The sequence below is a fragment of the Panulirus ornatus genome, chromosome 43 (genome assembly GCF_036320965.1).
Source record: "Panulirus ornatus isolate Po-2019 chromosome 43, ASM3632096v1, whole genome shotgun sequence".
Taxonomy (NCBI): Eukaryota; Metazoa; Arthropoda; class Malacostraca; order Decapoda; family Palinuridae; genus Panulirus; species Panulirus ornatus.
The window spans coordinates 1,788,390-1,813,404 of NC_092266.1; the positions used below are offsets into that span (position 1 = coordinate 1,788,390).

General features: G+C 42.3%; 1 protein-coding gene across 1 annotated transcript; it reads right to left on the reverse strand.

The window, feature by feature from the left end:
* Window positions 1–17,918: 17,918 nt before the first annotated feature.
* On the reverse strand, window positions 17,919–18,656 carry LOC139762251 (mitogen-activated protein kinase kinase kinase 7-like). Its single transcript, XM_071686848.1, has one exon. It carries the CDS (start codon window positions 18,654–18,656, stop codon window positions 17,919–17,921), a length of 738 nt encoding a protein of 245 aa, XP_071542949.1.
* Window positions 18,657–25,015: the final 6,359 nt, after the last annotated feature.

Sequence of the window (25,015 nt, forward strand, 5' to 3'; positions counted from 1 at the left end):
GATCATGGACTCAGACATAGTCAGGGTGATCTCGCACTAAGAGTAGTTGCTGAACCTTCATCACTAACTGTCACACGACTATCGATGGATGTCTCTATTCATGAGACCCCAGATGGAGAGGTCACCATATACATTGCCAATACGGGACCCACAACTGTCCGTCTCCGTAGAGGGGCCAAGCTTGTGGAATTCTCCGTTTTGAAGTCGGGAATTCAAGACGAGGAGTTACATGATCGCAGACATACGTCTAGTCTCACATTCCCCTAACCCACCACCACCTACTGCTCCTACCTGTGACTCAGCAGTGCACGTCCCCTCCCCACCATCACCCCTGACTCAGCAGTGCACGACCCCACCCCAGCAACACCCTTGACTCAGCAGTCCACGTCCCCTCCCCACCATCACCCCTGACTCAGCAGTGCACGTCACCTCCCCACCATCACCCCTGACTCAGCAGTGCACGTCCCCTCCCCACCATTACCCCTGATTCAGCAGTGCACGTCACCTCCCAACCATCACCCCCGACTCAGCAGTGTACTTCCCCTCTCCACCATCACCCCTGACTCAGCAGTGCACGTTCCCTCCCCACCATCACCCTTGACTAAGCAGTGCGCGTCCCCTCTCCACCATCACCCCTGACTCAGCATTGCACGTCCCCTCTCCACCATCACCCCTGACTCAGCAGTGCACGTCCCCTCTCCACCATCACCCCTGACTCAGCAGTGCACGTCCCCACCCAACCAACACCCCTGACTCAGCAGTGCACGTCCCCTCCCCACTATCACCCCTGACTCAGCAGTGCACGTCCCCTCCCCACCATCACCCCTGACTCAGCAGTGCACCCCTGACTCAGCAGTGCACGTCTCCACCCCACCAACACCCCGACTCAGCAGTGCACGTCCCCTCCCTACCATCACCCTTGACTCAGCAGTGCACGTCCCCTCCCCACCATCACCCTTGACTCAGCAGTGCACGCCCCCTCCCCACCATCACCCCTGACTCAGCAGTGCGCGTCCCCTCTCCACCATCACCCCTGACTCAGCAGTGCACGTCCCCTTCCCACCATCACCCCTGAGTCAGCAGTGCACGTGCCCTCCCCACCATCACCCCTGACTCAGCAGTGCACGTCCCCACCCCACCACCACCCCTGACTCAGTAGTGCAAGTCCCCTCCCCACCATCACCCCTGACTCAGCAGTGCACGTCCCCTCCCCACCATCACCCCTGAGTCAGCAGTGCACGTCCCCTCTCCACCATCACCCCTGAGTCAGCAGTGCACGTCCCCACCCCACCACCACCCCTGACTCAGTAGTGCAAGTCCCCTCCCCACCATCACCCCTGACTCAGCAGTGCACGTCCCCTCCCCGCCATCACCCCTGAGTCAGCAGTGCACGTCCCATCTCCACCATCACCCCTGAGTCAGCAGTGCACGTCCCCACCCAACCACCACCCCTGACTCAGTAGTGCAAGTCCCCTCCCCACCATCACCCCTGACTCAGCAGTGCACGTCCCCTCCCCTCATCACCCCTGAGTCAGCAGTGCACGTCCCCTCTCCACCATCACCCCTGAGTCAGCAGTGCACGTCCCCACCCCACCACCACCCCTGACTCAGTAGTGCAAGTCCCCTCCCCACCATCACCCCTGACTCAGCAGTGCACGTCCCCTCCCCACCATCACCCCTGAGTCAGCAGTGCACGTCCCCTCTCCACCATCACCCCTGACTCAGCAGTGCACGTCCCCACTCCACCATCACCTCTGACTCAGCAGTGCACGTCACCCCCCCACCATCACCCCTGACTCAGCAGTGCACGTCCCCACTCCACCATCACCCCTGACTCAGCAGTGCACGTCCCCTCCCCACCATCACCCCTGACTCAGCAGTGCACGTCCCCTCCCCACCATCACATGATATCCAAGGTAGGATTAACCAAGTATGTTGACCACTTAACCAGTATAGGTCTACTATTGCCTTATCAGCAGAGCCTCTCGCCACAACTCATTTGGATGTTCACATTATTAACTTAGAGAAAAACACACAAGTCCCATTGACGTCCCAGCCTATCGATTGCCACACACACGCGCACAGAGGCACAGCAAACAAACTTGTTCAGGACATGTTGAAAGATAAGGTTATAGAGGAATCACGATCACCATGGAATTCACCACTTCTGATCGTTCTGAAAAAGGACGGAACTTTTAGACCCAGTCATAGATTTTAGGACACTCAACAACAACAACAACAACAACAACAACAACAACAACAACAACAACAACAACAACAAAACAACAACAACAAAGTCACGTTGACAAGCTGGTTTCCCATTACCAGTGGTATCAGAGCCTCTTCATAGCCTCGGTAACAATAAGGTATTTTCAACTTTGGATTTATTGAGCGGATTTTGGCAGATTCTGTTGTCAGAGGAAAGCCGACCCCTGACTGTGTTCAGTACGCCAGATGGTCATTGGCAGTTCATATGCATCATGGCCTTCGGTCTTCATTCCTCACCGGTGATCACCTTCTCAAGGTTAATGACTAACATTTGTCGTCACATGTTGGGCCAAGATGTATTGGTCTATCTTGATGATAAAATTGTCATGTCTCCAGATATTGCTTCTCTTTCAAAAGTCTTGAGAAAGTATTCTTACGACTTAAGGATGCGAACCTAAAAGTCAAGTTATTCAAATGTTCCTTTCTACAGACAAGAATTAATTACTTAGGTCACATCGTTGATGAAAACGGTATTCAACCTAATGCAGATAAATTAAACACAATTGTAGAATGGCCAATCCCTTCCACAACAGACAAGGTCAAATCCTTCCTTGGTTTAGCAGGATATTATCGAAGATTTATCGCTAATTTTGCGAAGATCGCAAACCCCCTCACTTCACTTCTGAAACGGGGAGTTACATTCCAGTGGTCTACAGCGCAAGACAATGCGTTTAACTTACTCAAGCAACACTTGATCGAGGCGCCTATCCTTCGATTTCCCAACTTTGAGAAACCCTTCATTTTGCACACAACAGATGCTTGTAAACAGGGTCTTGGAGCTGTACTTATGTAGGGGTCAAATAAGGGTAGAATTTTTCCCATAGCTTATGCGAGCCGTTTATGCTCGAAGACGGAATCGAAATACTCAATAACTGAGTTAGAAGGCCTTGCAGTTGTTTGGACACTCAAACATTTTAAGAAATACATATATGGTTACCCTACCACAGTGTATACAGATCACAGATCACTGTTAGGTAGTTTTCAATGACAAGATCCTACAGGAAAGTTTCAGAAATGGTTTCTAATCATACAAGTATTTGACCCAGATTTTCGTTTTGTTTCTGGCTTATCCAATGTAGTTGCAGACGCGCTTTCCCGCAGAGTGGGTGCAGCCACTGTAGACAATAGCCTCGTAGATGTTGATATAGAGAGGTTGAGACAGCATCAACGAGATGACCCAGTCTGGGGTCCTGTCATAGAATTCCTAGAGGGAAGACGATCTTCCTTGGATGTTAACACAGTTGTTCCAGTCAGAGAATTGTATCTAGCACAGTGAGGAAGTCTTATACAGGGACGCGAAATTAGGAGTGGCCGCCCGTGTTGTTAAACAATAATTCCAACAACATTAGTACAGGATTTCTTGAAGTTAGCACATGACTCACCCCAGGCCGCACACCCAGGCCGTACACCCACGCCGTACACCCAAGCCGCACACCTAGGCCGCACACCCAGGCCGTACACCCAGGCCGCACACACAGGCAGTACACCCAGGCCGCACACCCAGGCCGCACACACAGGCCGTACACCCAGGCCGCACACACAGGCCGTACATCCAGGCCGCACACACAAGCCGCACACCCAGGCCGCACACACAGGCCGTACACCCAGGCCGCAAACCCAGGCCGCACACACAGGCCGTACACCCAAGCCACACACCCAGGCCGCATACCCAGGCCGCACACCCAGGCGCAGATAGACGGTATAAGCAAACTCGTTTGAGGTATTTTTGGCCAAGATGCAGAAAAACATTACAGATCAGATTTGGATGTGCCAAACCTGTAACACACACAAGGGAAGTCCCACTACCCCGCAGACTGTGTTGAAATATCCTTTACCTTCATACCCATGGGAAAGAGTTCATATGGACATATTAGGAGGTTTTCCTAGGTCCATGGCAGGCTACAGATACATTTCAGTAATTACTGATGCCTTCACGAGATATTGTGAATTAGTCCCAGTTTGAAATAAAGACGCAGCCACGGTCGCTAATACGTTGAAGAAACATATCTTAGACAGATATAATGCACCGAAGATTTTAGTCACAGATAATGGAGGGGAATTTTATAACTCATTATTAGAAGAACTTTGTAAATTGTATAAATAAGTAAATGTATTATAATGGCACATCACCCAGCATCGAATGGCCTCGGTTTTGATAAAGTGTTGCCGTATGACATAATAGCGTCCCCTCCTTCATGTCCAGCGGTTCAGAAATCAGTTGTTGTGGAAAAATATCGCACGACTCAATTGATTCATCAAAGGATCAAGGAAAATCTAGGTGAAGCCACTACAACCTACACGAACCAGGCTAATAAATCCGCGAAACCATCAAAGGTACGTGGCTCCCGGACTCTTGGTAATGGTGCAGGAATTTAACTATAGAAGTGAGATTCCTAAACTTGACCCAAAATGTTCTGGTCCCTATAGAGTCTTAGCTCATTTAAAGGGACATAAGTTTAGGGTTCGACATCTAAATACAGGTGACATTCGTGAAGAACATGAGGACCACTTGAAAGTTGTACAGTATTGTGAACATGATCATCCCGGTACCACAACAGACAGACACTCTCAAACCCCGAACAATGTCACCCAACCACCTTCTACCACTGTTCAGTCTGTCCCCACACCACCACCCTCACATCACCACCACCCTCACATCACCACCACCCTCACATCACCACCACCCTCACATCACCACCACCCTTACATCACCACCGCCCTCACATCACCACCACCCTCATACACACATCAGTATTCATTAAGACCTCGCCTTTAAGAAGTTGCTAAGTTGATCATTTTCCAGGTTCTTCCTTCTCATGTCCTTATGGTGTCTTCCTATATATGACACCATGGCAGTACCAGGCGCCCTTCTCACGACCCCCCGCGAGGTCCACCTCGTGAGGGACACAGTCTCAGTTAAGCTGGGCCTGGAGGGTCTACCCTACACTTACGATAATTTAGTAAAACTAATGGAGGCCGTACCTGGCTTACGCTCTACCCTACTCAAGTTTTACAGCAGTGCATCCATCAGAAATTCTAGTGTTGCTCCTCCAACTTTGTTAAACCAATGGACCTGGAAACTGAATAGTACCTGCGTGATACTGTATGACATAATGCAAGACATTGAATCTCCAGTAAATACTAATGCCAGGATGAACACGAAAAAGCAACGGAGAAGCAAGAGAGGTCTGCTTAATGTTGTAGGGTCCCTCCAATCATATTTGTTTGGTATTGCTACTCAGGAAGAACTTAATTCAGTTAGGAATCAGATTAGATCCTTACAATTTCAACAACTTAACAACAGGTATATTAAGGCTGAGGTTAAGATCTTAAAACAACATTCTAAATATTTGAATGACATAATGTTAACTGTTAATAACTTGACACAACAGGTAGAACTACTGTCAAAGTCTGTTAATACTATGTATGCTATAGTGACTATTTCCACATATGTTGATAGTTTATATACCCAAATCACTTATTATGCATATTATTTCACTGACATATTGGAAGATGTTAATAATCTGGTAAACCAAGTTGTCACGCCATCATTTTTTCCCTTCTCAGAACTCACACGTATCATTAAACAAGCAATGACGTAATTCGGTTGCACCCCAGCTCTCCCTCTGCATCACGTGGCCAGTTATTACTCCTTACTAACGGTTGACGTGATCCTCGAAGTGGTCATTATCCACATACCATTCACTGACTCCAATACTTACAGCCTTGTGAACGTAATACCATTCCCTTTTAATTATACAAAAGAGTTGCAAAAGACTATCGTCCTTGCTGATAACATAAACTTTCTCTTATATGATATATATTCCTCATTGATTGCACATCTCTCCTTGGATGATTTAGCATTGTGCCATAAACCATTGCTTGACAACTTGATTTGCCCCCACCCCCCAATACCTTGGTTTTTCATAATTTACAAACAAATTCATGTGAGTACCAACTACTTTTTGGACATCAACAAAATGTTCTTCGTTCTTGTTCCTTTAAGGAAATTGTTGTTAATGAACCTTGGATTGAAAGCATGGACAAATATCACGTACTGTTTTTCCCAGACCCACAAAATGTTCTTATTCATTGCCCACCTAATCATCCCAAATCTTATTTATTTCTGGGACACATTCAGTTTGGACAACAATATACTCTTATCAGTTCCAGTTTCAAATTGTTCGGCACTCATGATCATTATTTGGGACAAATTGATAGAACTATCCCGAGTTTAGGACGAATCCCCCAAAACATCAACTTATCAATCATCGATGAAGTAAAGATCCAACATCTTCCATCTATGGTTCAGAACGATCTAGATTCTACAATAGATGTTCTGGCTTTTGTACCTTTTAAGTACGCTTCTCATATATCTGGAATTTCAATTGTTTCATTGTCTATTGCACTTATATTTTTGTTCGTAATATTTATCTTATATTGTCGTCTACGACATAGGGTATCTATCATAGAATTCCCTACGCCCACACTGGACGTTCAAAAGGTAGTTGCAGCAGCACTTCCTTATATAAGGAGAAGTCTAACTCCATAATAATATGTATTCAATAAATTGTTTGAATTTTTGATTTTTTTTTTTCATTTCATTTGCATACTGATTTTGTTTACACCATATATAATATCCATGTATATATCTTTTTGATAATCTAATAATTGTAAAGTGTGTTACTCTCTTCTCAAGCACACTAGTTGATATAGGAATAACTCTTGTAAATACCTACAATTTGCTTATTTCTGTACCCTTATATTCAGTATTATTTCATGTATAACCATAGCTTATCATGGCTCGCAGGAGCTTGAGCCAGGTTGTGGCCGAGCAAAATGTAAGACTCACGCACACTACCATTAATTTTTCATTAGCTTTTTGTTATCATCATTTTACTGTTCGTTACATAGAGTTAGATGCATGTTGCCACGGGCTCACTGTTCCCACGGGCTACTGTTAATCAGGATGTTTGAACACGTAAGAGCTGATCTGTTATTTGAACACGTTGTTGAATGGGTGTTGACAGACTCCAATATAACCCCTGCCAGTGTGACCTGAGGGGACACACTGGCCAGCATCGTCACACTGTTCACTAGAGTGTGTCGTAGTGTGTCATAAGACTTTAGCATAGAGTACTACAGATGTACGTACATATTTTTGTGATAAATCTACAAAGGCCGCCTGATCTTCATAGAGTACCACAGACGAAGAAGACCTGATTTCCGTCCTATGAACTCAACCGTACAGAAGGTGTTGTCATTTCATGTGTGGCGGGGTGGCGACGAGAATGAATAAAGGCGCAAATGTGAACTATGTACATGTATATACATGTATATACCTTTGTATGTATATATGTATACGTTGAAATGTATAAGTATGTATATATGCGTGTGTGGACGGATATATATATATATATATATATATATATATATATATATATATATATATATATATATATATATATATATATATATATATATACATATATATATATATATATATATATATATATATATATATATATATATATATATATATATATATATATATATATATATATATATATACATATATATATACATATATATATATATATATATATATATATATATATATATATATATATATATATATATATATATATATATATATATATATATATATACAACGACTGACTCACTTCCCAAGCTCTCTCATCCACAACAGACTTCATACTTGCCCCTCTTTCCAAAACTCACCCTCCTGCATGTTCAGGCCCCGATCACACAAAATCTTTTTCACTCCATCTTTCCACCTCCAATTTGGTCTCCCTCTTCTCCTCGTTCCCTCCACCTCCGACACATATATCCTCTTGGTCAATCTTTCCTCACTCATTCTCTCCATGTGACCAAACCATTTCAAAACACCCTCTTCTGCTCTCTCAACCACGCTCTTTTTATTTCCACACATCTCTCTTACCCTTACGTTACTTACTCGATCAAACCACCTCACACCACACGTTGTCCTCAAACATCTCATTTCCAGCACATCCATCCTCCTGCACACAACTCTATCCATAGTCCACGCCTCGCAACGATACAACATTGTTGGAACCATTCCTTCAAACATACCCACTTTTTCTTTCCAAGATAATGTTCTCGACTTCCACACATTCTTCAAGGCTCCCAGAATTTTCGCCCCCTCCCCCACCCTATGATCCACTTCCGCTTCCATGGTTCCATCCGCTGCCAGATCTACTCCCAGATATCTAAAACACTTCACTTCCTCCAGTTTTTCTCCATTCAAACTCACCTCCCAATTGAATTGACCCTCAACCCTACTGTACCTAATAACCTTGCTCTTATTCACATTTACTCTTAACTTTCTTCTTTCACACACTTTACCAAACTCAGTCACCAGCTTCTGCAGTTTCTCACATGAATCAGCCACCAGCGCTGTATCATCAGCGAACAACAACTGACTCACTTCCCAAGCTCTCTCATCCCAAACAGACTTCATACTTGCCCCTCTTTCCAAAACTCTTGCATTCACCTCCCTAACAACCCCAACCATAAACAAATTAAACAACCATGAAGACATCACACACCCCTGCCGCAAACTTACATTCACTGAGAACCAATCACTTTCCTCTCTTCCTACACGCACACATGCCTTACATCCTCGATAAAACTTTTCACTGCTTCTAACAACTTGCCTCCCACACCATATATTCTTAATACCTTCCACAGAGCATCTCTATCAACTCTATCATATGCCTTCTCCAGATCCATAAATGCTACATACAAATCCATTTGCTTTTCTAAGTATTTCTCACATACATTCTTCAAAGCAAACACCTGATCCACACATCCTCTACCACTTCTAAAACCACACTGCTCTTCCCCAATCTGATGCTCTGTACATGCCTTCACCCTCTCAATCAATACCCTCCCATATAATTTACCAGGAATACTCAACAAACTTATACCTCTGTAATTTGAGCACTCACTCTTATCCCCTTTGCCTTTGTACAATGGCACTATGCACGCATTCCGCCAATCCTCAGGCACCTCACCATGAGTCATACATACATTAAATAACCTTACCAACCAGTCAACAGTACAGTCACCCCCTTTTTTAATAAATTCCACTGCAATACCATCCAAACCTGCTGCCTTGCCGGCTTTCATCTTCCGCAAAGCTTTTACTACCTCTTCTCTGTTTACCAACTCATTTTCCCTAACCCTCGCACTTTGCACACCACCTCGACCAAAACACCCTATATCTGCCACTCTATCATCAAACACATTCAACAAACCTTCAAAATACTCACTCCATCTCCTTCTCACATCACCACTACTTGTTATCACCTCCCCATTTGCGCCCTTCACTGAAGTTCCCATTTGCTCCCTTGTCTTACGCACTTTATTTACCTCCTTCCAGAACATCTTTTTATTCTCCCTAAAATTTAATGATACTCTCTCACCCCAACTCTCATTTGCCCTTTTTTTCACCTCTTGCATCTTTCTCTTGACCTCCTGTCTCTTTCTTTTATACATCTCCCACTCAATTTCATTTTTTCCCTGCAAAAATCGTCCAAATGACTCTCTCTTCTCTTTCACTAATACTCTTACTTCTTCATCCCACCACTCACTACCCTTTCTAATCAACCCACCTCCCACTCTTCTCATGCCACAAGCATCTTTTGCGCAATCCATCACTGATTCCGTAAATACATCCCATTCCTCCCCCATTCCCCTTACTTCCATTGTTCTCACAATTAAAGTAAGGGGAGTGTATACATATATATATATATATATATATATACATATATATATATATATATATATATATATATATATATATATATATATATATATATATATATATATATTTTTTTTTTTTTTTTTTTTTATACTTTGTCGCTGTCTCCCGCGTTTGCGAGGTAGCGCAAGGAAACAGACGAAAGAAATGGCCCAACCCCCACATATATATATATATATATATATATTGGAAAGGATCACAATTTTGCGCGCGATCAAGATATTCCTATGAGTCCATGGGGGAAAAACGAAACACGAAAAGTTCCCAAGTGCACTTTCGTGTAATAATCACATAATCAGGGGAGACACAAGAAAGAAATATAACAGTCAGTTGATATACATCGAAGAGACGAAGCTAGGACGCCATTTGGTAAACATGTGATTGTCCAAAACAATCACATGTTTACCAAATGGCGTCCGAGCTTTGTCTCTTCGATGCATATCGATATATATATATATATATGAATGTAGGTTTGCGGCAGGGGTGTGTGATGTCTCCATGGTTGTTTAATTTGTTTATGGATGGGGTTGTTAGGGAGGTAAATGCAAGAGTTTTGGAAAGAGGGGCAAGTATGAAGTCTGATGGGGATGAGAGAGCTTGGGAAGTGAGTCAGTTGTTGTTCGCTGATGATACAGCGCTGGTGGCTGATTCATGTGAGAAACTGCAGAAGCTGGTGACTGAGTTTGGTAAAGTGTGTGGAAGAAGAAAGTTAAGAGTAAATGTGAATAAGAGCAAGGTTATTAGGTACAGTAGGGTTGAGGGTCAAGTCAATTGGGAGGTGAGTTTGAATGGAGAAAAACTGGAGGAAGTAAAGTGTTTTAGATATCTGGGAGTGGATCTGGCAGCGGATGGAACCATGGAAGCGGAAGTGGATCATAGGGTGGGGGAGGGGGCGAAAATTCTGGGGGCCTTGAAGAATGTGTGGAAGTCGAGAACATTATCTCGGAAAGCAAAAATGGGTATGTTTGAAGGGATAGTGGTTCCAACAATGTTGTATCGTTGCGAGGCGTGGGCTATGGATAGAGTTGTGCGCAGGAGGATGGATGTGCTGGAAATGTGATGTTTGAGGACAATATGTGGTGTGAGGTGGTTTGATCGAGTGAGTAACGCAAGGGTAAGAGAGATGTGTGGAAATAAAAAGAGCGTGGTTGAGAGAGCAGAAGAGGGTGTTTTGAAGTGGTTTGGGCACATGGAGAGAATGAGTGAGGAAAGATTGACCAAGAGGATATATGTGTCGGAGGTGGAGGGAACGAGGAGAAGAGGGAGACCAAATTGGAGGTGGAAAGATGGAGTGAAAAAGATTTTGTGTGATCGGGGCCTGAACATGCAGGAGGGTGAAAGGAGGGCAAGGAATAGAGTGAATTGGAGCGATGTGGTATACCGGGGTTGACGTGCTGTCAGTGGATTGAATCAAGGCATGTGAAGCGTCTGGGGTAAACCATGGAAAGCTGTGTAGGTATGTATATTTGCGTGTGTGGACGTATGTATATACATGTGTATGGGGGGGGGGGGGGCTGGGCCCATTTCTTTCGTCTGTTTCCTTGCGCTACCTCGCAAACGCGGGAGACAGCGACAAAGTATAATAAAAAAAAAAATAATATATATATATATATATATATATATATATATATATATATATATATATATATATATAGATAGATAGATAGATAGATAGATAGATAGATAGATAGATAAATTTAGATATATACAAATATATATATGTATAGGGAAGCAGTGATGGCTTGCGCTAAAGATGCTTGTGGCATGAGAAGCGTGGGAGGTGGGCAGACTAAAAAGGGTAGTGAGTGGTGGGATGAAGAGGTAAGTGTATTAGTGAAAGAAAAGAGAGAGACTTTTGGATGATTCTTGCAGGGATATAATGCAAATGACTGGGAGATGTATAAAAGAAAGAGGCAGGAGGTCAAGAGAAAGGTGGAAGAAGTGAAAAAGAGGGCAAATAAGAGATGGGGTGAGAGAGTATCATCAAATTTAGGGAGGATAGAAAATGTTTTGGAAGGAGGTAAATAAGGTGCGTAAGACAAGAGAACAAATGTGAACATCAATGAAGGGAGCTAATGGAAAGGTGATAACAAGTAGTGGTGATGTGAGAAAGAGATGGAGTGAGTATTTTGAAGTATTTTGAATGTGTTTGATGATAGAGTGGCAGATATGGGGTGTTTTGGTCGAGGTGGTGTGCAAAGTGAGAGGGTTAGGGAAAATGATTTGGTAAACAGAGGAGAGGTAGTAAAAGCTTTGCGGCAGAAGAAGGCCAGCAAGGCAGCGGGTTTGGATGGTATTGTAGTGGAATCTATTAAAAAAGGGGGTGACTGTATTGTTGACTGGTTGGTAAGGTTATCTAATGTATCTATGACTCATGGTGAGGTGTCTGAGGATTGGCGGAATGCTTGCATAGTGCCATTGTACAAAGGCAATGGGATAAAAGTGAGAGCTCAAATTACAGAGGTATAAGTTTGTTGAGTATTCCTGGGAAATTATATGGGAGGGTATTGATTGAGAGGGTGAAGGCAAGTACAGAGCATCAGATAGGGGAACAGCATTGTGGTGTCAGGAGTGGTAGAGGATGAGTGGATCAGGTGTTTGCTTTGAAAAATGTATGTAAGAAATACTTAGAAAAGCAAATGGATTTGTATGTAGCATTTACGGATCTGGAAAAGGCATATGATAGAGTTGATAGAGATGCTCTGTGGAAGGTATTAAGAATATATGGTGTGGGAGGTAAGTTGTTAGAAGCAGTGAAAAGTTTTAATCGAGGATGTAAGGCATGTGTACGTGTAGGAAGAGAGGAAAGTGATTGGTTCTCAGTGAATGGTGGTTTGCGGCAGGGGTGTGTGATGTCTCCATGATTGTTTAATTTGTTTATGGATGGGGCTGTTACGGAGGTGAATGCAAGAGTTTTGGAAAGAGGGGCAAGTATGAAGTCTGTTGTGGATGAGAGAGCTTGGGAAGTGAGTCAGTTGTTGTTCGCTGATGACACAACACTGGTGGCTGATTCGGCTGAGAAATTGCAGAATCTGGTGACTGAGTTTGGTAAAGCGTGTGAAAGAAGAAAGCTGAAAGTAAATGTGAATAAGAGCAAGGTTATTAGGTACAGTAGGGTTGAGGGACAAGTCAATTGGGAGGTAAGTTTGAATGGAGAAAAACTGGAGGAAGTGAAGTGTTTTAGATATTTGAGAGTGGATTTGGCAGCGGATGGAGCCATGGAATCGGAAGTGAGTCACAGGGTGGGGGAGGGAGCGAAAGTTCTGGGAGCGTTGAAAAATGTGTGGAAATCGAGAACGTTATCTTGGAAAGCAAAAATGAGTATGTTTGAAGGAATAGTGGTTCCAACAACGTTATATGGTTGCGAGGCGTGGGCTATAGATAGAGTTGTGTGGAGGAGGGTGGATGTGCTGGAAACGAGATGTTTGAGGACAATATGTGGTGTGAGGTGGTTTGATCGAGTAAGTAATGAAAGGGTAAGAGAGATGTATGGTAATAAAATGAGTGTGGTTAAGAAAGCAGAAGAGGGTGTTTTGAATTGGTTTGGTCACATAAAGAGAATGAGTGAGGAAAGATTGACTAAGAGGATATATGCGTCAGAGGTGGAGGGAACGAGAAGTGGGAGACCGAATTGGAGGTGGAAAGATGGAGTGAAAAAGATTTTGAGTGATCGGGGCCTGAACATGGTGGAGGATGAAAGGTGTGCAAGGAATAGAATGAATTGGAACGATGTGGTATACCGGGGTCGACGTGCCGTCAATGGATAAAACCACGGCATGTGAAGCGTCTGGGATAAACCATGGAAAGTTTCATGGGGCCTGGATGTGGAAAGGGAGCTGTGGTTTTGTTGCATTATACATGACAGCTAGAGACTGAGTGTGAACGAATGTGGCCTTTGTTTTCTTTTCCTAGCGCTACCTCGCGCACATGCGGGAGTAGGGGGTTGTCATTTCATGTGTAGCGCGATGGCGACGGGAATTCACAAGGGCAGACAGTATGAATTATGTACATGTGTATATAAATATACATGGTACTTTATAGATGTAATGGTAATGTTATTGTTATTGTAATGTCTGTGTGTGTTTATGTATGTATACGTTGAGATGTATAGGAATGTATATGTGCGTGTGTGGACGTGTATGTATATATAAGTGTATGTGGGTGGGTGGGCCATTCTTTCGTCTGCTTCCTTGCGCTACCTCGCTAACGCGGGAGGGAGCGACAAAATATAATAGAAATATATATATATATATATATATATATATATATATATATATATATATATATATATATATATAACAGTTAGTTGATATATAACGAATAAACGTAGCTAGGACGCCATTTGGCAAACATGCGATTGTCCAAGACAGACAACTAGTGTATCATAGACTTATTATATGGACAAGAAGACGAATTGTTTACAAATCTTATCAACAATAAAGTTATCCAATATGTATAGACATTTATCAATATCAAAATCATAATTCTTTGTGTATTTAATAATTGAAGATTCAATGGTATTTCTCGTGGTACTGGAGTTAGAGTTAATAGCTGATATGGCATTACCCCAGTCAATACAATGGTCATAGTTTTTAACTTGATTAAACAAGTTTCGATTCCTTTCCTTTTCTTATACTATATTTATGTTGCTTAAGTCTAACAGAAAGATCCTTACCAGTCTGCCCAACATAAAACTTAACACAATTTTTACATGGTACTTTATAGATGTAATGGTAATGTTATTGTTATTGTAATGTTATTGTAATGGCATCCCTTTAAGCTTGATATTTCTACTTCTTGTAACTAGTTCCAACAATTAAAACAATATTCAGCACTGCGATTTAAGTGAATGACTTTAGGATTCATTTGGATCTGTCAAAAATTGTATTTAGCAAATACTTCAACTTTCAACTGACCCATTCTATACTTTTATTCATTTCATCTCAGTTTTATCAACTTTCTGTTGCTGTTTAATATCAACAGTAGCCCGTCTACGTAGTTGGGGCTCTGAAGCAAAGGCAACTTTTTCTAGCCTAGGTTAGGGTAGCATCTAAACCAAACCTAAACGACCTTACCTTAGAAATATGTTCAGACAGTACCTTCTGAAAATATTTCTTAAGGTAAGGTCGTGGGGATTAGTTTAGGTGCTAACTAAACCTTGGCCAGAAAAAGTTTGCTTTAAAGCCACAACTAGTTGAAAGGCCTACTTTAAGTGGTGATATTGAAATTCATTTGCTCCAGTGTGCCCTTCCGTCCGTTTGTTTTATGTCCATCTAAAGATGCATACGTTCAATTTTTGATGTAGATTGATTTCCTATCTTAGTTTCGTCTACGGAATTCTACATCTTCAGTTCAGCACAACATTGTGGTAATGAAGGGAAAGTCACCACATTTACAAGCCGAGTGCACGTAGCTTATCCCACCTCGTTAGAGAGAAAACTTACTTGTATTTGAATTAATGAACGGGAACAGAGAAGACAAAATTTTATTACACATTTATTATACAACAATATATAATTTATATATACATTACCACATTTCCTGCACTTTCCATCACAAATTTGCTGAGGTCATAACCTTGTAGTTACCATTACCTTACAACCTTAAGGATGGTGGTCTACAACACCTCTAGATTGATGGAGAAAACGAAGAGTTTCGTTTTACTATTAAGACCACAGAAATGCGGCAATTCCACTTCACTACCACTAACTACTAGTTATTTTACTTGTCGATTTTCACGGCTAAGGTTCTCATCCTCTGAGCGAAGCCATACAATAATCGTCCTTATCTACTCTGAGCATTGGATATCCTCCTGATGATCAAGATTGCTGTTTTGGTTGTCCGTTTCCCTTGTTACTGCTGCGCCTCACTGCACACCTTACATGAGTGCCTTCCACAGTATTAGGGACAGCTGCTGGGCCTCACTGTAGCTACTTCTGGGACGGTTGCCAATCTTCCTCGTATTCTCTCATGACCACAGCGCCAAACCGACTCCCGCCATCAGGCCGAGACGCACAAACATTTCTGACAAAATTGAGACAACCACTTTCGCGTCAGTTTTGACACCAAGTGAATCTATATGACAAGTACGCTCAAGATGCTTGGTTTTTCGTTCATGGATTGAACAGAAGCAACCAACGATGGTTGCTACTGCCCAATCCATGAAGTCCCCCCCACCACGGAAAGGTAACCAAGCTTCGGGGGGGATGGGTGTTTACCCTGACGCCAACGGAGAAACTCAATACAATATTTTTATTATAACTTTCCTTAATCTTGAAAATGAATCAATCAGAGGGAACAATAGCCCCAGTCATATGAAAATTGGCTAACCGAATGTATATAGTTGTCAGTCCTCCTCAAACTTGTATATTTTCGATCATTAGAGCATCCATCTATTCATCTCATATAAGTGTTGCTAGGACAGTTATCTATTAGTGCAGAGATCTTTTCCTCGCTAAAGAAAGTGTAGCCGGACTCCGCCCTCATGAGGTTACTGCACGACACCAAAGATCACCCTTTGGTAGACTGTGCTATAGGCAGCACAGCTCCGTCAAAGATCTCACTCCATAAGTGAACTTATATAGATTCTTTTTTTAACATTTTGCTCTGTCTATAAGGAACTCATCAGTTCTTCTCCAGTGAAAGCAAAAAATCATCGAGAAATTGATTTGTATTCTCAATATCAGGATCTTGTGGCTCTGTGTGGGGGACGGGGCTGGTGGCTTGTGTGTCTGGCTGTGTCTGGAAAGCGGGGCTGATGGCTTGTGTGTCTGGCTGTGTCTGGGGAGCGGGGCTGGTGGTCTCTGTGACTGGCTGTGTCTGGAGAGCGGGGCTGGTGGTCTCTGTGACTGGCTGTGTCTTGGAAGCGGGGCTGGTGGTCTCTGTGACTTGCTGTGTCTGGAGAGCGGGGCTGGTGGTCTCTGTGACTGGCTGTGTCTGGGAAGCGGTGCTGGTGGTCTCTGTGACTTGCTGTGTCTGGGAAGCGGGGCTGGTGGTCTCTGTGACTGGCTGTGTCTGGGGAGCGGGGCTGGTGGTCTCTGTGACTGGCTGTGTCTGGAGATCAGGGGAAGTCTTGGGTATAAATTTCAATATACTGTGAGCGATATCGTCTCTCAACCGATTCCTCTCGATCTTCTCTTGCACGGCCTTCATGATACGTTTGGGCGGCTTTCTCCATTTTCTTTGCATTTCAGTTGGTGATCCTGCGCCATCGAGCCACATGATACCAGAATAGTATCGTTCCTGTTTCCCAACGGGTCCAATCTTGGTGTCACACATGATGCCGAGTGAACCCAAATGGCGGCCGATGTTTACGTTGGAAGCCACGGGCTCGTTATGTATCTTGCAGTAACTTTCATACCGTTGCTGCAGCTCTTTCCTGCTGATAAGGTACCGCTTCATAGTAATAGTCTTTCCCTTCATTTGAACGAAGGTATTCATGAAACTAACAAAGGAAGCCTTTCCTTTGTAATCTCGTTTGTAGTAACAGAAAGCCATTGAAGACGTGGATCGGGTCAGGCGAAGTTACACAGACTAACAAGACAGTCCTATAATCAATGGTCCTGTATCAGCACTGAACTCGAAATACGTCAGAACGACAATTTCAACCCAGGGCTGGAGGCCCATTTGATGATACTCTCACGTCTTGCTCAACCAAGTAACCTCGGTTAGACCTTGTTTATATTCAAATATAGTAAAGTTAATATAGTGAAGTTTGATGATTCTATTTATATGTAAGTTGCAATGTAGTTTGTATATATATATATATATATATATATATATATATATATATTGGCTATGTCGTCAGCAAAGGTTTATCGGCCTGGACATTCTGGACATTCCTTCATCCTGCCAAACTCCTGTCGATGGCATATTGCAAGTCTTTCATAATAAGGTCCAATGTGGGTCGAGCAGAGGGATCCTCCTTTTTAGCCTGTTTGACAATAGTGGCCAAGCGTGAGCGGCGACTCCGGTAAACTTGTTTGATAATCTGACTGAGGAGGAAGGCATAGGAGTACACGTCAGACGCCGTGGTGCTGGGTTGGCCAGACCTCACCTCTGGCGCAATCCATAGGCATTTACCAGGAGAGGAGTTGAGGCCCAGGTTCTGGTGTTCGACACAGGCAAACCCCAGATCAATGATGCTCACTTGGGGCGCCTGAGTATCGCCGCTCACGATCACATTATCGTTCTTCAGATCATTGTGGATTATCCCTTTGTCGTGCATCTCCTGCAGTCTGTGTCCAACCAACAGTGCCAGCTGCAGGAGATCGAAGCGACCTTGTGGATTGTTGCCCCTCAAGACATCCTCGAGAGTCGATCGGCCCGCGTAGCTCATCACAATGGACGGTGGGTTTTCGCAGGTAGCATAAAGCCTAGGGACACCTCCGGCTCCTTCAAGGTGAGCCATGTGTTGGGCCTCTTGCATGAGTTTGTTATCCTCAGCTTTGTGAGAGACCTTCAGCACGGCTCTTTCCTCCTGCCACGGAACAAGGAAGGCCTTCCCGTTCCCCCCAGCACCCAAGACCACCTGTGCTTGGGAGACGAGAATTTCCACGTCTCTTCTCTGAATTACAGTCATTTTGAGAGTAGTGTCTTCTGTGGGGTTTGGGCTGACCTGGTAAACTCTGATATTGTAACGCTAGAGATACCGAGTTGGTGCTTTCCTTCGTGTTTTGATTGACGAAGTAAACTTTCATATCCCAGAAGTGCAGAAATATAGTGAAGCTTCCTGTAACTGGGTACCTCACATTCAAAAATATAGTATGGGGCACACACACACACACACACACACAATATATATATATATATATATATATATATATATATATATATATATATATATATATATATATATATATATATATATATATATATATATATATATATATATATATGGACAATCACATGTTTACCAAATGGCGTCCTAACTTCGTCTCTTCGATGTATATCAACTGACTGTTATATTCCTCTCTTGTGTCTCCCCTGATGATGTGATTACACGAAAGTGCACTTGGGAACTTTTCGTGTTTCATTTTCCCCGTGGACTTATAGGAATATCTTGATCACGCGCAAAATTGTGATCCTTTCCAATATATATATATATATATATATATATATATATATATATATATATATATATATATATATATATATATGAGGATGTAGTGAAGATGGCCTTGACCAAGATAAAGGCCACTGATATTGAAAACGAGGTGGCTGTGAGGACATAGTGAAGATAGATTTTCATTAAGATAAAGTTCAGTGCTATTGAAAGTGACTTTCTAAAAGGATGTAATTAAGATGACCTTTGACCAAAAAACACGCCAGTGATATTGAAAGTATGATGATTATGAGCATGTAGTGAAGATGGCTTTTAACAAGATAGAAGCCAATGATATTGAAAATTAGATAAGTAAACGGATGTAGTGAAGATAGTCTTTGACCAAGATAAACGTCATCGATGATGAAAACAAGATGACTATGAAGATGTTGTGAAAATAACCTTAAAACACAGAAAAGCCATTGATATTCAAAATGATTGTGATGATGTAGTGAAGATGGCGTTTGACCATGAGAAAAGCCAGTGATGTTGAAAATAACATCTTAATAAGCCCAAATAAACAACTAACAATCAAATCAAATAATCAATTCAAAAGCTACGGTAAGCAACCAGAAATAAGAGGACCTAGAAAGTCCAACAAATAACACCTAAACGAAAAGAATTAAACAACAAAAAAATCAGATGGAATATCTTCTATGTATGTCCATAATTTTGTTTATATATATATATTTCTTTTTTTTTTTCGCTGTCTCCCGCGTTTGCGAGGTAGTGCAAGGAAACAGACGAAAGAAATGGCCCAACCACCCCCCCATACACATGTATATACATACGTCCACACACGCAAATATACATACCTACACAGCTTTCCATGGTTTACCCCAGACACTTCACATGCCCTGCTTCAATCCACTGACAGCACGTCAACCCCGGTATACCACATCGCTCCAATTCACTCTATTCCTTGCCCTCCTTTCACCCTCCTGCATGTTCAGGCCCCGATCACACAAAATCTTTTTCACTCCATCTTTCCACCTCCAATTTGGTCTCCCTCTTCTCCTTGTTCCCTCCACCTCCGACACATATATCCTCTTGGTCAATCTTTCCTCACTCATCCTCTCCATGTGCCCAAACCACTTCAAAACACCCTCTTCTGCTCTCTCAACCACGCTCTTTTTATTTCCACACATCTCTCTTACCCTTACGTTACTCACTCGATCAAACCACCTCACACCACACATTGTCCTCAAACATCTCATTTCCAGCACATCCATCCTCCTGCGCACAACTCTATCCATAGCCCACGCCTCGCAACCATACAACATTGTTGGAACCACTATTCCTTCAAACATACCCATTTTTGCTTTCCGAGATAATGTTCTCGACTTCCACACATTCTTCAAGGCCCCCAGGATTTTCGCCCCCTCCCCCACCCTATGATCCACTTCCGCTTCCATGGTTCCATCCGCTGACAGATCCACTCCCAGATATCTAAAACACTTCACTTCCTCCAGTTTTTCTCCATTCAAACTCACCTCCCAATTGACTTGACCCTCAACCCTACTGTACCTAATAACCTTGCTCTTATTCACATTTACTCTTAACTTTCTTCTTCCACACACTTTTCCAAACTCAGTCACCAGCTTCTGCAGTTTCTCACATGAATCAGCCACCAGCGCTGTATCATCAGCGAACAACAACTGACTCACTTCCCAAGCTCTCTCATCCCCAACAGACTTCATACTTGCCCCTCTTTCCAAAACTCCCGCATTCACCTCCCTAACAACCCCATCCATAAACAAATTAAACAACCACGGAGACACCACACACCCCCGCCGCAAACCTACACTCACCGAGAACCAACCACCTTCCCCTCCTCCCACACGTACACATGCCTTACATCCTCGATAAAAACTTTTCACTGCTTCTAACAACTTTCCTCCCACACCATATATTCTTAATACCTTCCACAGAGCATCTCTATCAACTCTATCATATGCCTTCTCCAGATCCATAAATGCTACATACAAATCCATTTGCTTTTCTAAGTATTTCTCACATACATTCTTCAAAGCAAACACCTGATCCACACATCCTCTACCACTTCTGAAACCATATATATATATATATATATTGATCCATGTTACCACTTCCCCATCTGCCTCCATTACTGTCATGCCTGTTAATTCTATTTGTTCTTCTCACATGAAATACGTCTTTCCAAAAATGTTTCTTGCTCTCCCTAAAATTCATCGTTACTTACCTACCCCATGTCTCATCTGCCCTTTTCTTCAGCTTATATACCTTTCTTATGGCCTCTTGTTGTTCATTTTTGTATGCCTGCCAGTCATTTTACCTTCCCAATGGGTACTACCTATACACCTCTCTTTTCTCTTTCACTAGCAATTTAGCTTCCTCGTCCCACTACGCACTACACTTTCTCATATGCCTTCCTTACTGCATGTGACACACTTAACATCATTGGTGGGCCTTAATTGAAATATAATTTAACCGAAAGGGAAAAAGACAAGGAAAAGTATTTACGAATTTTGAAGGAAGTAAAAAACTCTTTAAAGAAGTGTCAAATCATAGTTATTGGGAAAGACATGAATGGACAGAGAGACCTCCAGAGCTTCATGGTGTAAGGAAAGAAACAATTATCAAAATGGCCCACCCTTGAGTTACCAGTAGCCACACAGTAATCACATAATGCACTCGCATGGTCTAGTTAATGGTTGAGGCTCTCAGGAGCTAAAACAAAAGTAATACCCAAACACAACTTCCCTAAATACTTTCCACTCCTCTTCCCCTTCCCTTACTTCATTCACTCTCACCCTATGTAACGTTTTACTTAATTTCACATGGTGTTCCTGTACATATAGCTCTTTTCCAAGTTTATTAACTTAAATTACTTCTTTAACCCATTAACATCCCACTGTCAAAATTCATGTTTTTCAAGTTGTTTAGAAATTGTATTTAACCTTACAATTTCAAAGATATCCATATGATGATAAAAATGCATGACCAGAAATATTTTTCATCTCTTTTTACATAAGTGATGTGTAGTTTTGTTGATGTTTCCGCTCAGTGGCTCAAAACGTTTGAGAGTAGAGTTGCCATTACATGTTTTATCGTTTATATTACATACACCAAAATGTTGATTGCATATTATTATTGTTGTATTTTATATGATAAATCATTTCATGGTTAACAACTTTTAAAGCTAGAAAAGGAATGGTGATTGACAATTCCTAGTTTGAAAAACGGGATATACACATGAGTAGGAAAGGTCAGTAGACATTAATAGATTACATATTAATGAAATGAAAAAGATTTTGAGCGATCGAGGCCTGAACATGCAGGAGGGTGAAAGGCGTGCAAGGAATAGAGTGAATTGGAACGATGCGGTATGCCGGGGTCGACATGCTGTCAGTGGATTGAACCAGAGCATGTGAAGTGTCTGGCGTGAACCATGGAGAGTTTTGTGGAGCCTGGATGTGGAAAGGGAGCTGTGGTTTTGGTGCATTATATATGACAGCTAGAGACTGAGTGTGAACGAATGTGGCCTTTGTTGTCTTTTCCTAGCACTACCTCGTGCACGTGCAGGGGGAGGGGTTGTCATTTTATGTGTGGCGGGGTGGCGACGGGAATGAATATAGGCAGCAAGTATGAATTATGTACATGTGTATATTGTTACGAACTCAAGTGCTTATTCGAGCAAGGTCGCCAGTAACATCTATATGTCACAAATACTATACTGGTCCTTGTCTTTGCAAGGACGTTAGATTTGTAATATTGCACAACTCAGGATAACACAATCTTGACGTAAGGGATTAAAACAAACACCAAGGTTAGAATTTATAATGAAAAGAATTCAAATGTACAAGGTGAACACATAAATCAGGCACGAATCATTTACGTTAACACTGAACATGAGTTTAACATTGAGCATGAGTTAACATTCCTGATAAGATTTCAAACCAGGAGATCTCTTTCCTTTGACACTTTGTTCGATAGCATTACATTTAGTTAGACCTGACATGACACAGTAAACATCATCGTTACACTTAGCTAACCTGACGTAACACAGTAAACATCATCTTTACACTTAGCTAGACCTGACGTAACACAGTAAACATCATCGTTACACTTAGCTAACCTGACGTAACACAGTAAACATCATCTTTACACTTAGCTAGACCTGACGTAACACAGTAAACATCATCGTTACACTTAGCTAGACCTGACGTAACACAGTAAACATCATCTTTACACTTAGCTAGACCTGACGTAACACAGTAAACATCATCGTTACACTTAGCTAGACCTGACGTAACACAGTAACATCTTACAACCTAGGGCAGCGGTGGCTACGGGGCTCGAGATAGGGGAAACCCAAATTTCCTTGCTGGGCTCGGGACTGCTGAAGGAATCAACTCTCAGACGATCGTCTGAGCTTTATATCTGGAGGGCCAGCAAGGCAGGAACAGCTCGCCACGCCTCGACCTGCCACCTGATTCTACTGTAGGTCAGAATGACATAATTGCCCTTGATAGGTCAAAAGACTGATTGTCACGCCCTCATCTTGACGTGATTGGCTGAAGGAGGCCTAAAGTCCGGCCTACATATGTGGCGTGCATTCAAAATCCTTTGTTCCTTTGTCCATGATGGCAGCGAACGCACAGGGTGACACACCGCAGCTGTTCCCATGGTTGGACCTGACGCCGTTGACCTGACGTTTGGGTGCTAGAGGACTGGTCAAGATCTGGTTCAAAACATAATTACTAAGGCAATTAACACGGTCAGGGAGGTGAGATCCGAGCCGATAGCAACTGCTCCCTACATCAAGGCACGCCATACACAGAGATACACCAAGACACATATACGAACATGTGGACACACACACGTTCGTAACAATATATATATATATATATATATATATATATATATATATATATATATATATATATATATATATATATATATATATTTATATATATATATATATATATATATATATATATATATATATATATATATATATATATATATATATATATATATATATATATATATATATATATATATATATATATTTTTTTTTTTTTTTCTTTCTTTTAAACTATTCGCCATTTCCCGCGTTAGCGAGGTAGCGTTAAGAACAGAGGACTGGGCCTTTTTTTGTAATATCCTCACCTGGCCCCCTCTGTTCCTTCTTTTGGAAAATTTAAAAAAAAAAAAAAAAAAAAAAAGATAGGAAGGATTTCCAGCCCCCTACCCCCTCCCCCTCTAGTCGCCCTCTACGACACGCAGGGAATACGTGGGAAGCACTCTTAATCCCCCATCCCCAGGGATATATATATATATATATATATATATATATATATATATATATATATATATATATATATATATATATATATATATATATATATATATTTTTTTTTTTTTTTTTTTTATACTTTGTCGCTGTCTCCCGCGTTTGCGAGATAGCGCAAGGAAACAGACGAAAGAAATGGCCCAACCCCCCCCCCCCATACACATGTACATACACACGTCCACACACGCAAATATACATACCTACACAGCTTTCCATGGTTTACCCCAGACGCTTCACATGCCTTGCTTCAATCCACTGACAGCACGTCAACCCCTGTATACCACATGACTCCAATTCACTCTATTTCTTGCCCTCCTTTCACCCTCCTGCATGTTCAGGCCCCGATCACACAAAATCTTTTTCACTCCATCTTTCCACCTCCAATTTGGTCTCCCTCTTCTCCTCGTTCCCTCCACCTCCGACACATATATCCTCTTGGTCAATCTCTCCTCACTCATTCTCTCCATGTGCCCAAACCATTTCAAAACACCCTCTTCTG

Bases quoted from the DNA above. Each gene is read 5' to 3' on its own strand.
- LOC139762251 (XM_071686848.1), bottom strand. From the start codon at position 18,656: ATGACTGTAATTCAGAGAAGAGACGTGGAAATTCTCGTCTCCCAAGCA.